This window comes from Sitophilus oryzae, unplaced genomic scaffold (genome assembly GCF_002938485.1).
Source record: "Sitophilus oryzae breed Bouriz unplaced genomic scaffold, Soryzae_2.0 scaffold_557_pilon_pilon, whole genome shotgun sequence".
In the NCBI taxonomy this organism is placed as follows: domain Eukaryota; kingdom Metazoa; phylum Arthropoda; class Insecta; order Coleoptera; family Curculionidae; genus Sitophilus; species Sitophilus oryzae.
In genome coordinates this window covers 659,133-673,125 of record NW_022147148.1, presented here as the reverse complement: position 1 = coordinate 673,125, position 13,993 = coordinate 659,133, and the positions used below count along the sequence as shown (strand labels likewise).

Here is a 13,993-nt window from a genome sequence, read left to right as displayed (position 1 = left end):
AGAAACAGCACCCACACTCCAATTTGATGTAATTTAATTAATGAAGTAGGCCCGCCGAAAAATGGTTGATGGATCTATTTTTGTATCAAATATAATGGTATAATAATGCCATATTATCGAGAAAAAAAAACGGCGTCCAGTTAGCTTTGAAATGAATTGCATATATTGAAATGAATTACATATAAAATGACAGCAATTTTCATTTGATAGCCATCGCTTCCACCATTTTTCGATCATACCGTACCTAGGCATACGAGACTTTCGGCCTTAAGCTGAACATCGATAAAACTAAAATCATGTTCACTCCCCTGGAAAATCTTAACGATGCTATAAAAATCGGAGGAGAACTATTGAAATATGTAGCGAACCTCGGCAGTTTGATTTCGGAAAAGGTCAATATCGACTCCGAAATTCAGCACAGGATTAGCAGCGCCTCAAGAGCATTCTGGAAATTAAAAAACAGGGTTTTCTATAACCATGATTTGAGCGTAAAAACAAAACTTGCACTGTACCGAGCATTAATAATCCCCACCATGTTATATGGAAGCGAAACCTGAAGGCCGTACCGCCGTCAGATGAAGGCATTAAACAAATTGCAACAGAGACACCTTAGACAGACAACTGTTCATTCTTAGGCACACAACTGAATCAAATGGCACCACCATGTCTCATACCTATCGGCACACTATCGGTCAGCTGTGAGAGCGCTGAAGTCATGATTACTAAATCCCGCTTAAGATCGGCTTGTGACGTATGCAGGATCCAAGAAAACTGCCTACAAAAATCTCTTCTTTAGGGTGAGCTTTTAGACTGTAAGAAAAAAAACCGGGTGCACAACTCAAACGGTACGAGGGTATTTTCCATGAAAACTTTAAGGGGATAATCATGCATAATTACGCGTACAGTAGAACACAATTGAGTAGAACTGTAAACTCAGTTAACAACGACAACCAAAAAGTAAAGAGATTACAAAGTAATGAGATTTTTGAATGTCCGGAGTACGGAAGAGAGATAACATCACGTATCGGGCTTTTCGGCCACAGAAAAGCTCATGAAAGAAAACGCTTCGCGTAACCATCTTCTGATGCGTGTTAAATACTCGTCAGCGAGTAATGGCAGTCAGTAAGTAAGTTGGTAAATAAATTTAGATAATTGAATTAGACTTTGAATTATTCACACGAAACCGAGGAAAATTGCAACAATCATAATAATATCATTTTATTTATCAAGATACCTTTTTTAATCAAGTTACGATTTTACATATGCTAACATAGCTGCTATTGTTAGCCCATTTATAACCATAAAAGAATATGTACTAAGTGTAAGATAATAAATAATACAGGGTGGCGCACTTCATTCGCCTCGGTTAATTATACAAAAACGGAAAGATGTAGAAACAATTTTTTTATGGGTACATGTGGGGAGGAAAATTGAGATATTTAAAGATATTTAAATATGCATGCTATAATAAACAAAGTTTGTCAACACCCTGTACATTACTTTTCAGAATTAATGCTTGTGCTGTTTTTTAAGCCAGAGAAATAAACTTTACTAAAAAATTTAAATGCTTCCTTAAATCTACCGGGTGCGTCTCAAAAGTGGCTCACCCCTATAACTTTTTTATTTTTTCAGATAAAACAACGATATTTGGTATGTTAGTATATGACATAAATTGGGATTGATTGACGTATTCAATTGTTTTCAGTCACTTCCGGTTTCACCAGAAATGACTACAACTTTTGATTTTTAAATGGCACCCTTGGTATGTTTTTACTTTATTCGATATAAAATGAGACTCTGAATCGAATGACATATCATATGTCAACTTTTGACATTTTGGCATAGACAATTTGACTCAAAATACCAAGTGTGTGGTATCACATTATTCGTAAAAAAATGCTTTTTCCAAATATGCTAATGAGCCACCCTCGTTCCATTTAAAAAAAAATTGAAATATTATTAAAAATACGATTTGGGCATCTTTTAACCGGCCAGGACAAGACACTAAAAACATTAGACGGTCAAATCTATTTTTCAAAGGCTCCTTGATTAAAAATTAGTGTTTTTTAACACAGCCGTGGCACTCTAGATTGAAATTTAAAGTAGAAGTTGTTTTTGAGTGACTATGTCAAAAATTGACATATTATATGTCATTCGATTCAGAGTGTCATTTTCTATCGAATAAAATAAAAAAATACCGAGGGTGCCATTTAAAAATCAAAAGTTGTAGTTATTTCCGGTGAAACCGGAAGTGACCGAAGACAAATGAATAGATACGTCAATCAATCCCAATTTATATCATATACTAACGAGATTTGGTATTCTCGTTGTTTTATCTGAAAAAAATAAAAAAGTTATAGGGGTGAGCCACTTTTGAGACGCACCCGGTATACAGGGGTATCAAAAATTGTGGGTCTATTTTAAATATTTATTTTACATAAAAACTTCGTTATTTCAAATGCAAAACTCTGTATTTTTTAAAATAAGTCGAATCAGATTTAAATGCTCTTTCCAACTATAATAGGGTTTCTTATACCTATCTGGCTCAAATTTTGAATAAAAAAGCTATTTTTCAATAAAATGGCAATCAAGATGGCTTGTGTCGCTATCACAATTTTCTAGTAACAGTTAGTAGCTATTTTCAAAATCGACATTCGTTTATTAACTTCATAGCAGTTTACATTTATTTAAAATATATACAATAGTCTAATAAACAACTATTTATTAGTTTATCAAGAAAAACGAAGAAGTAGTTCTTTTATTTATATTACGCTTTCTAGTAAATATTATATTGGATTTTCATAAAAGAGCCAATTAAGGTAAATTCATTTTCTTCACTTTCAACGACAGGTTTCTGCCTAATAGGTTTTTCATATACCACACTATCAGCTCTGCGAAATAGGAAAAGTAGTTTTTCAAAGGAACTCTGACCAAATAGGAACTGGATATCTTTGAGCGTAAACCAAACAACAAGCAATTTTCCCACAAAATAAAATCTCCAGTAACATATCCATTTCTTCCGCCAACAGATACTGCTTCATTTTTCTTGATAAAATAATAAATACTTACTATTAAGGTATTGCAGGTAAACTAAATAAAAGTAAACTGTTTTAAATTTAAGTAAAGTCCATAAACGAATATCGATTTTGAAAATAGCACGTGTGTTAAGTTAGCACAACCACTTAAAAAAAACGTATGAAACTATGTGGAATAATTGCCGTAAATTAGCCGTAAATTTGCCGTGAAAACGAAAAATTTGCCGCTCTTCGCTAAGTATGTTAAATGAATGGTTGTGCTAAGTTAATATTAAGTTAGCACAACCACCATTGGAAATCAGTGAAAGAACATAGTTAGAAATTTTACAGTATAGCAGGAATTTGCCGTTTTTTGCAGTTCTTAGATACAATTAAAAAAAATATCCTCCGATCATTCTCTATCCCCCTGCAACAAAAAATGTAATAGCGTCAAGGTCATATATTAAGTTAGCACACCCATTCCAGTAAACGTTAAGTAAAATATCTGAAATTAGGTGGAACAATTGGCCGTAAATTAGCCGTAAATATACCATGCAAACCAAAAATTTGCCGCTTTATTATTTGTTTATAAAATCGATAATTTTTTTGATTAACGTAAACGATAACGTTAAATTAGCGCAATTTTTATTAAAATTCATTAAATGGGATCAATAATGATTTTTTAGTACAACAGGAATATGCCGTAAACAAGCCGTGAAATCGAAAAATTTGCCGCTCTTTTATTTCTCTATAAAATCTGCAGGGTGATTCAGGCTTCCGAAAAAACTCTATGTTATGTATGTAACGCATATTTTAAAAATATTTTTGTCAGCATACAGAGTGATTCGAACATATTTTCAAACCAAAGTTGTATATTTTTAAATGGAATACTATATATTTTTTTAGCTCAGTGGGTTTGCCACTAAATTTCTGTTTCAAAAATACCATAATGTCATATACTATATACTCTGTTTTTTTTCTCAGGTAAGATTTCGACAGACGATGACAGAAGAAAAGCAGATGACGTCCCATACCAATCTATTTATTTTACTAAAAAACGTTTCTAATAATTTTTAAGTTAACTATGGATGGGTTTAAATATAATTCCGTCATGCGTCGTCTCTTGTTGTTTTTAACCAGTTTTATTGGTTTATTTCAAAAATGACAGATCGTATTTCAATTTTATTGGTTTGACGGAACGATGAACGACAAACGGACGCCGATGTGTATGAACTCGCCTTTAGATTTTTGACGCTTGTCAAAGTCTTGCCAAATTAGAGGTTATAATTTTGTGTCAACTTTTGTCACTTTTGTCAAATACCCTGCGTTTTGGAAGATGATGCATTTTGATTCGTGTTATTACGTGTGTTTTATCTTATACACCAATAAAGTTACCATCATTAAAGTTCGTATACCATCATATAGCGTAACCAATTGGCGCGATTTTTCTTAAAATTCACTAAATGGGATTAATAATGACTTTTTAGTAAAACAGGAATATGCAGTAAGCAAAGCATAATATTGAAAAATTTGACCCTTTTACTTGTTTTTAAAATAATAATTGTTTTATTAACATATACGGTAAACTAAGTAAATTAAGTTTAAAAACGGTTATATTTCAAAAATCATTAGGTATAGTATATGACATTGGGGTATTTTGAAACAGAAATTTAGTGGCAAATCCACTGAGCTGAAAAAATATATAGTATTCCGTTAAAAATATACAACTTTGGTTTGAAAATATGTTTGAATCACCCTGTATGCTGACAAAAATATTTTCAAAATGTGCGTTACCATTACCTCCATATTACATAAAAAAATGAAATGAAATTCACAAACCAAAAACCTAACATAGAATTTTTTCGGAAGCCTGAATCACCCTGTAGATTTTATAGAGAAATAAAAGAGCGGCAAATTTTTCGATTTCACGGCTTGTTTACGTCATATTCCTGTTGTACTATAAAGTAATTATTGATCCCATTTAGTGAATTTTAAGAAAAATTGCGCTAATTTAACTTTATCGTTTACGTTAATTAAAAAAATTATCGATTTTATAAACAAATAATAAAGCGGCAAATTTTTGGTTTGCATGGTATATTTACGGCTAATTTACGGCCAATTGTTCCACCTAATTTCAGATATTTTACTTAACGTTTACTGGAATGGGTGTGCTAACTTAATATATGACCTTGACGCTATTACATTTTTTGTTACAGGAGAATAGAGAATGATCGGAGGATATTTTTTTAAATTGTATCTAAGAACGGCAAAAAACGGCAAATTCCTGCTATACTGTAAAATTTCTAACTATGTTCTTTCACTGATTTCCAATGGTGGTTGTGCTAACTTAATATTAACTTAGCACAACCATCGATTTAACATACTTAGCGAAGAGCGGCAAATTTTTCGTTTTCACGGCTAATTTACGGCAATTATTCCACATAGTTTCATACATTTTTTTAAAGTGGTTGTGCTAATTTAACACACGTGAAAATAGCTACTAACTATCCCCAGAATATTGCCATAGCGACACCATCTTGATTGCAATTTTATTGTAAAATCGATTTTTATTCAAAATCTGAGCGAGATAGGCATAGGAAACCCTAATATAGTTTGAAAGAGCATTTAAATCTGCTTCGATTTATTTTAAAAAAATACCAAGTATTGCATTTGAAATAACGAAGTTTTTACATATAATAAACATTTAAAATAGACCAGCAATTTATGATACCCCCTGTATACTTTTGAGGAAGCAATCAAAATTTTTAATCAAGTTTATTTCTCTGGCGTAAAAGGCAGCACGAGAATTAATTCTAAGTCATATAGAGAGTGTTTACAAACTTTTTTATTATTGCATGCATATTTAAATTTAAATATCTTTAAATATCTCAAAAACCAAATCTTCTAAACATATTTAGCCTTTATAATAAAGGCCTTATTTTATGTCCTAGAATCCAAAAATAAAATAAAATACCGAGTCTTCCGTAAAATAATATAACACTTTGGTATGGATCTTAGTTCTGACGCACCCTGTACATTTCAAAATAATTTTAAATTATACACATTGTCCTCCCACATATATCGATAAAATATTTTGTTTCTTCATCTGTCAGTTTTTGTTTATCTTAAAAATTAAATTTCAATTATCTTAAAAATTAAATTATGTAGTATCTGTTTTGTTTTTACAGGAGTTGACAGAACATGGACTCAAGGTACCTGGAGATTGAACAACCACAAACTAAAGGACCAAACGCCCGTCCGGCGACGGTCAACGGGCAACATGTACGTGCCCGTCAAGGACGACAACGGCACCCAAGAAGGTACCTTAAAACGAACACTATCGAAAATATATTCAAAAGTACCCATAAAAGTAGCTAGGAAAAATGGGAAGGACTACGACCAAACGGACCGGCGTAAAGAAATGGAAGAAGTGGATAAAGAGGTCATGGAGAATTTCAGTCAATGCTGGCCACGGGACTGGTTACCACAAGACTGTCCTGGCGTCAGGGTGGTCGCCATCAACTATACCACGGACATGTTGTGGAGGCCTATGTGGCAGAAAATGAAAACCAGGTAGATATTAGTGATGCATTCGTGAATTCGACTGTAAGATCATACCAAATAAAGTTTTAGTCACTGAACTAAATTTAAATAGTTATTATAAATATACAGGGTTGTTCACCACATACGACACGGAGTATTGTAGCTAAACGATTAGATTTTTACAAATTGTAAGTTTCGAGTTCGTTGAAGGTCTATTAGAGCTACAATTTAAAAATATTTTTACAAGATACAGAATGTCCCAAATAAGTAAAAAATATTATAGTTGTATTTTTTTAAATGGAACACCCTGTATATTATTCTATTTTTGGATTCTACGATTGAAATAAAGGTAAATTTGATTAAGGTTTATCACACTTAAACCTTACCGTTTTTGAAATATTTTTAATGTTATGAAATTGTAGTAAAAATTTTAAGGCTTTATTTCTCCCAGGGTATCAAAGTTTTTAATACTAAATATTTACTGAAGATTATTTATTGATCAGATATTGTGTTGCAATAATAAAAATTTTACTACCTTATACAGAGTGTCCAAAAATTTATATTAAATAATTACTAGCTTTAAACGGCAATAACTTGTTTAATTTAAATGGAACACCCTATATATTTTACGTGAATCAGATGCACAATGTAATTGTCTATCAAATTGTATTATACCACTTTTTACCCATCTCTTACCCAGTAAGTAAGTTTTCGTAGAAAATGCATTTTCTTATAATTTAGACCTCATTTATCACTATACCCATGGAATATTGACATTTCAGATTTTTTTATAGCACCATAATATGTACAAATTGTACAGGTGGTAAATATTGCAAGCCCATTGGCATACAAAAAAACTATTTAAATCTTTGTAAAAGTGTGTACCAATTAAATATACCACCATTATTTCCTACCAAAAATACTAAAAATTAGTTAATTACATACTTTTAAATTGTTTTAATTGATAAAATATTCTAAATAAATGTGGATTTGGCTCAGAAATCAATATAATAATAAGATATAAAAATGAATGTCTCTGTTTTTATAAATAAGCATTCGTCAATAAATGAAATAAAATTTATAAGGTGTTACTTTTTACCACACTGTCTAATACACACACAAAATTTAGTTTTTTAGTATTTGGAGCAATTATTACTACAACGTAAACAGTCAATTTATGTAGTTTGAATACTGGCATCATATTAATTGGTCCTCTTTAACAAAAAATATTTAAACAGTTTTTTTTTATTTTTTAATTAAATAAGCGAACTATATCAACAATATTAGTATCTGTACCCTTTGAAAAGTTGTTACATTTTTAAAAATAAGCTAAAATGTCAATGTTCCATGGGTATAGTGATAAATGAGGTCTAAATTATAAGAAAATGCATTTTGTATGAAAACTTGAAGAGATGGGTAAAAAATGGAACAATACAATTTGATAGACAATTACATTGTGCATCTGATTCACGTAAAATATATAGGGTGTTCCGTTTAAATTAAACAAATTATTGCCGTTTAAAGCTAGTAATTACTTAATATAAATTTTTGGACACTCTGTATAAGGTAGTAAAATTTTTATTATTGCAACACAATATCTGATCAATAAATAATCTTCAGTAAATATTTAGTATTAAAAACTTTGATACCCTTGGAGAAATAAAGCCTTAAATTTTTTACTGCAATTTTATAAAATTGAAAATATTTCAAAAACCGTAAGGTTTAAGTGTAATAAACCTTAATCAAATTTACCTTTATTTCAATCGTAGAATCCAAAAATAGAATAATATACAGGGTGTTCCGTTTAAAAAAATACAACTATAATATTTTTTACTTATTTGGGACACTCTGTATCTTGTAAAAATATTTTTAAATTGTAGCTCTAATAGACCTTCAACGAACCCAAAACTTATAATTTGTAAAAATCTAATCGTTTAGCTACAATACTCCGTGTCGTATGTGGTGAACAACCCTGTACAAAGAGTTATTATTTACATCAAAAAAACTTACTTACTTAACAGCACTTAAAAAGGGGGACATAAAGGGCCATTATTACCGCTTTCTCGTTCAAAATATTTTAATAAGGTTGTGATGAGTTTTATGCAACGGCTATTAACCTCCTTCGGCATCTTCTACACTTCGCACTACAACCGGTTTTAAAAAGAACAATTTTTGAATGCAAGGTCTGCTAGTAAAAAAAAAAGTTAGGCTTAATGTATAACAACCCAATTCACTTAAACCAAAAACTATACAAAACTAAAATGTCAAAAGGAACCTAAATTTCAGGAAATAGAAAATAAATTATTTTAATTAAAATTTGAAATTGTGCTGTAAAACAACAGTGATGAGAATAGTTGGTATTTGAAGAATTGGAGTTATATAGACTAAGGCCTGTATAAGAGTTTATGGTTCAATTTAAGGCTTAGTTTAGTTTATTAAAAACAATAATTGTTGTGTATTCCTATCAATAATTATAGTAATAAATGATGAAAAATAACTGCTTTACCTAAACATTTTATAAAAAATCAGTGTATATTTGATTTCAAATTATTAATATGCTTAGAACAATGAAACATTAAAATTCTTGGATATGGTAGACAGTTGAATAATATAAAAATGCTGTACCCATATTGTCTTTCTTAAAAAAACCATATTGTCTTTATTTAATTTGACTTGCACAGCGTTTTGGCCAGACGACTGCCAATGAGCAGCAACTGACCGTTATCAGTTAACACTTGATAACGTTAGTAAGTTAAATTACATAAATACAACGGAAGTTCGATATTCCTTATCCTTATAGTCTAAGAGCTGGCTACATAAAAAACCTTATCATCGTTACATGGCTAATTTTTCTTGTGAAGTCTCCTTATGTGTAGCCATTATGAAATAGTCATGTCTGCCAGCGCGATCCTGGGGCTTAAAGCGGGGGCGGCCAATCGAAAGGGTAAAATTTTGACACTAAAAATATTATAAGGTACACGAGTTATAATTGCGAAAATAGCTTTTATTTATTATTAACGAACGTGAAAAATTGTTGGCAGACATTTTTCTTGTCGCTAAAATGCCGGCAGACAACGCGAACGGACACAAGCATGAAATTTTGGAAAAAATATGGCTCACATGCATGCTGATTTGTGGAATGTCAGACAAAAAGATCATGGCTAAATGAGCGGCAGACAGTTATCAAGCGCGATATTACTCTAGCGCTTTCAGGGAAAGCTACCCGCTTTGAAAATCGTGCATTTTTTAAAAATGTTCCTTTATATTTTAGAAAACTTTGTACAACTGCCTGTTCACCGCAAATTTACCCACGGTATAATTTTTTAATCTACCATGCTTACGGCTTTACTCTATGGTTACGACCTTGTTACGACACTACAAGAATGGATGCAAATACAGAAAAAAACAGTTGACTCATAAATCTTTCTAAAAATGTCTTTTTAATTTTTCAAACTTGAACGGTTATTTTAGAGTCATTTGAAAAACGGTAAAGAGAAAATATATTTCTTTTGTCGAGATACGAGCCCTGAACATATTTGCACTTATCCAAGACTCACCCTGTAGAGTAATATCGCGCTTTTGATAACTGTCTACAGCTGATTGAGCCACGATTTTTTTCATATGCCCTTTTGCATACGGCTTTTTAAGTAAATAAATATGACATTCCACCAATCAGCATGCATGTATGCCATTATTTTTTTTTGTTAAAATTTCATGCCTCTTTCGCGTTGTCTGCCGGCATTTTAGCCACGAGAAAAATGTCTGCCAACAATTTTCTACGTTTTTTAATAATAAATAAAAGCTCTTTGGCAATTATAACTCGTGTACCTTATAATATTTTTAGTGTAAAAATTTCACACTTTCGATTGGCCGCCCCCGCTTTATGCCCCGGGATCGCGCTGGCAGACATGACTATTTCATAATGGCTACACATAAGGAGACTTCACAAGAAAAATTAGCCATGTAACGATAAGGTTTTTTATGTAGCTAGCTCTCGGTCTATTAGTATCAATATCAATTAAAATTGTATCTACATTTTTATAAGATCTAAGATATTTGAGAAAAAATCAGAGTTAAGTAATTTTTCATTTCCCATACACAATTTCTAAAATACCTAATCATTTATGATTAGATTTTTCAAAATGTCAGTTAGGTTAAATTATTTATTTGTGCAACTCGATGAAAGAATAACAAAAGAATCCGTTATGATTCATATTTCATTCAACGATTTAAAATGTAAAATCTAGAATGAGTAAGACGAGGGAGGGTCACCGCGACCTTAAAGATCTATTGTGTGCCCCTTTCTTGAGTTATAACTCATCATACAGGGGACAGGGTATTTATTATCCTCCTATGACAACAGATGTTCATCCTTCGAGTAGTGAACATCTACCTCTTACGAGGGTATACACCCTGCCACGGTTGGGGTTCAGCCCTCCCTATCCTTCACAGTCGAGTAGCTTGTCTCCGCCTAAGGTACCCATTAAGGTGGCGGCTGGAGGATCTGCCTCCATTTTCTCCACCTCTTTAAGCTGGTCTCGCCTTAGACCTGACACTGGTGTTGTCCCGAATCTATAATAGAGGATATATCCCTCTTTCTCTATTGCCTCCTTAGATTTGAGGTCAGTTACACCGCAACGGTTCATCGGTTCACAACTACAGAGCCCGCATGTAGTAACAAGGGAGACGAGAATACAATGGGTTGTCTCCTGATGCCCCAAGGTTGAAACTAGTAGAGGCTAGTTTTCGATCTAGCCACGCATGCCTTTAACCTGGTCTCGCCGTCATAGGATTTGGGTTTTTGGTGAGGTTGTCTCCTCTTGGTCCGGGCAGTTAAGCTAAGACCCCTCCACACTCTCTGCCCGTAGATACATGACCACAGACAGAAGTCTGTGGTCATGTATCACGTCATACAAGTGCCTGGTATGACGGACAGGGTAATCCCATCCGGCATCGTTATACGTCTTGGTGCAATTCCCTGGCCAAGACACTTCAGCCGATGAGATGCTCCTCAGACCCATCTAAAATGCCAGGGTGAATTCCCCCTAGCATTTGACTAGTAGCTTCCCCACCAACGACAAGGCCTCGCATCTCCTAGAGGACGTTCGACGATTTAACTTTTATCGACATCATATTGCTGTAATAGAAATAAACATAATATATTAATATATGACAGACATTTTTTTTATTTATAATTAATTTCTATAGTATACATTACATAAAATATATAGTAGTTCGAGTTTATAATACACAGTTTTCCTAAAAGTTTTATAGCTTCTTTATTGCCACACTAATATTGCTTAATGAAACTAAAACACAATGCAGGAATGTATGATGCTCATTTTCTTTTTTATCTAAATAATGTAAATCACATCAAATATGTAGTAATAAGGGTCTTTTGAATAACAAACGCTTAGTTTAAAATATTTATAGCTTAAAACAATTTATTTTTTTAGTCAGTTAGTTTTACATTAATTTATTAAGGATATTTTTGACTTTTACTAGCAACTGCCCGTTAGATTATTACAAATGGAATGTACTGTTACAGATAGAATGTACTGTTTTTGACTAATAATTAATTTTTATGTATTGAAACCTTCAGCATCTGAGCATCAAACCACCTGGGCACTGATCATAGGCACTGATTTTAAATGATCATGTAATTTTTTTAAGAATTTTGACACATTAGAAATTTCTAATTATGTATTTTGTTCAAATTTACCTTTTATTTAAATTTTTATTTTCGTTTTAATAAATTGAGAGAATATACTGGCAAGCTGTTAATTTATTACTTATCTTTGTATCATTGGTTTTCTTATTAATATATTATTTGAATGTCGAGCGCAAAACCGCTCTAGGTTTTACGGTATTTTCCTTACATCGAAAATAATAATTCTAACAGAAGCTCCTTCCAATGGTAACAATAGAAAAAAATATATGTCCAAGCAATTTCCATCAAAATTGTTCAAAATTCTTAAACTGGTTGTGCCACTCTTCTCCCAATAATAATGTCAATCATCAAAATAGTTTAGAATCAAGGCTCAAACTTTTATTCTATACTGAATTTACTATAAATAATAAATAATATTTTTTAGGTCAGACTTGAGGGAGAGAAGCAAAGAAATGATAGAAGAATTAGTACGGGTAGGAGTAGGCAGAAGACCTATTGTATGGGTTGGTCACTCAAAGGGCGGCTTATTTATTAAACAAATTATTTTAAATGGTAAAGAAGCAATCATTGTGCCAACAATAGGTATTTAGGAAATTTATATTTTTAGCGACAAGCGGTGACGATGAATTTCAGCATATTGAAGATTTCTTTAATCAAACAAAAGCGATTATGTTCTACAGTGTACCACACAAAGGATCACCTATAGCTGATATGATTTTCCCGTTCTTTAAAAGAAGCATAGAGTTACTTGAAGTTCAAAGAAGTAAGAGTTTTAAATATATTATAGTTTCTTACCTAAAGAACACGTGTAATATTCACTAGAGCATTAATAAAAGGCAGGAGATAGAGATTTTTTGTATTCATACATTAAATATGAAAATGGCTCACCTCTATAACTTTTTTTTGATAAAAAACGAGATCTGGTATTAGGATTGATTGGTGTAATTGTTTTTGGTCACTTCCTGTTTCACCGGAAATGACTACAACTTTTGATTTTTATATGACGCCCTCGTTATTTTTTTACTTTATTCGACAGAAAATGGCACTCTGAATAGAATGACATAGCATATGTCAACTTTTGACAATTTTGCATATAGTTTATTTATAATGACGACAATTCATAACGACAATTTGACTTGAAGTACCAAACGTGTGCTACCAAATTATTCGTAGAAAAATGCTTTTTCCAAATATGCTAATGAGCCACCCTTGTTCCATTTTTAAAAGTTGAGATATGATTAAAAATACGATTATTCTAACCGGTTAACCGGCCAAAATTAGTGTGTGTACAAGACAAGAAAACAACTATTTTTCAATTATTTTTCCACGGCTCCTTGATTAATAATTAGTGTTTTTAACACAGATTTTTAAAACATTCTAGATTGAAATTTAGAATACGATTTTTTAAGCGAGGATGTCAAAAATGGACTTATGTTGTGTCATTCTATTCAGAGTGTCATTTTCTATCGAATAAATGAAAAATATACCGAGGGTATCATTTAAAAATCAAAAGTTGTAGCCATTTCCGGTGAAAAAGGAAGTGACCAAAAACAATTAAATGCGTCAATCAATCCTAATTTATGTCATATACTAACATACCACATGTCGTTTTTTTATCTTAAAAAATAAAAAAGTTATAAGGTTGAGCCACTTTTGAGACGCACCCGGTATATTCATATTAAATCGTCCTTTGTCAGTTCATTTTGACTTTTGACAAATTTGAGTTTTTGGCAAATTTATTGTGCTTTTCTGTGTATAATTTATA

The 13,993-nt window shown here is 31.9% G+C and overlaps 1 protein-coding gene across 5 annotated transcripts in view; it reads left to right on the top strand.

Moving 5' to 3' along the window:
- LOC115887253 (protein SERAC1) overlaps positions 1-13,993 on the top strand; it is a 160,550-nt gene that overhangs the window by 116,773 nt on the left and 29,784 nt on the right. For 3 of the 5 annotated variants that reach the window (XM_030906630.1, XM_030906634.1, XM_030906633.1), the window contains 3 exons: positions 6,203-6,587; positions 12,653-12,780; positions 12,836-12,991. In XM_030906630.1, coding sequence (XP_030762490.1) covers positions 6,203-6,587; positions 12,653-12,780; positions 12,836-12,991 — 669 coding nt within the window. The remainder of the gene's footprint in view (positions 1-6,202; positions 6,588-12,652; positions 12,781-12,835; positions 12,992-13,993) is intronic. The other 2 variants (XM_030906632.1, XM_030906631.1) reach the window with 2 other exon arrangements.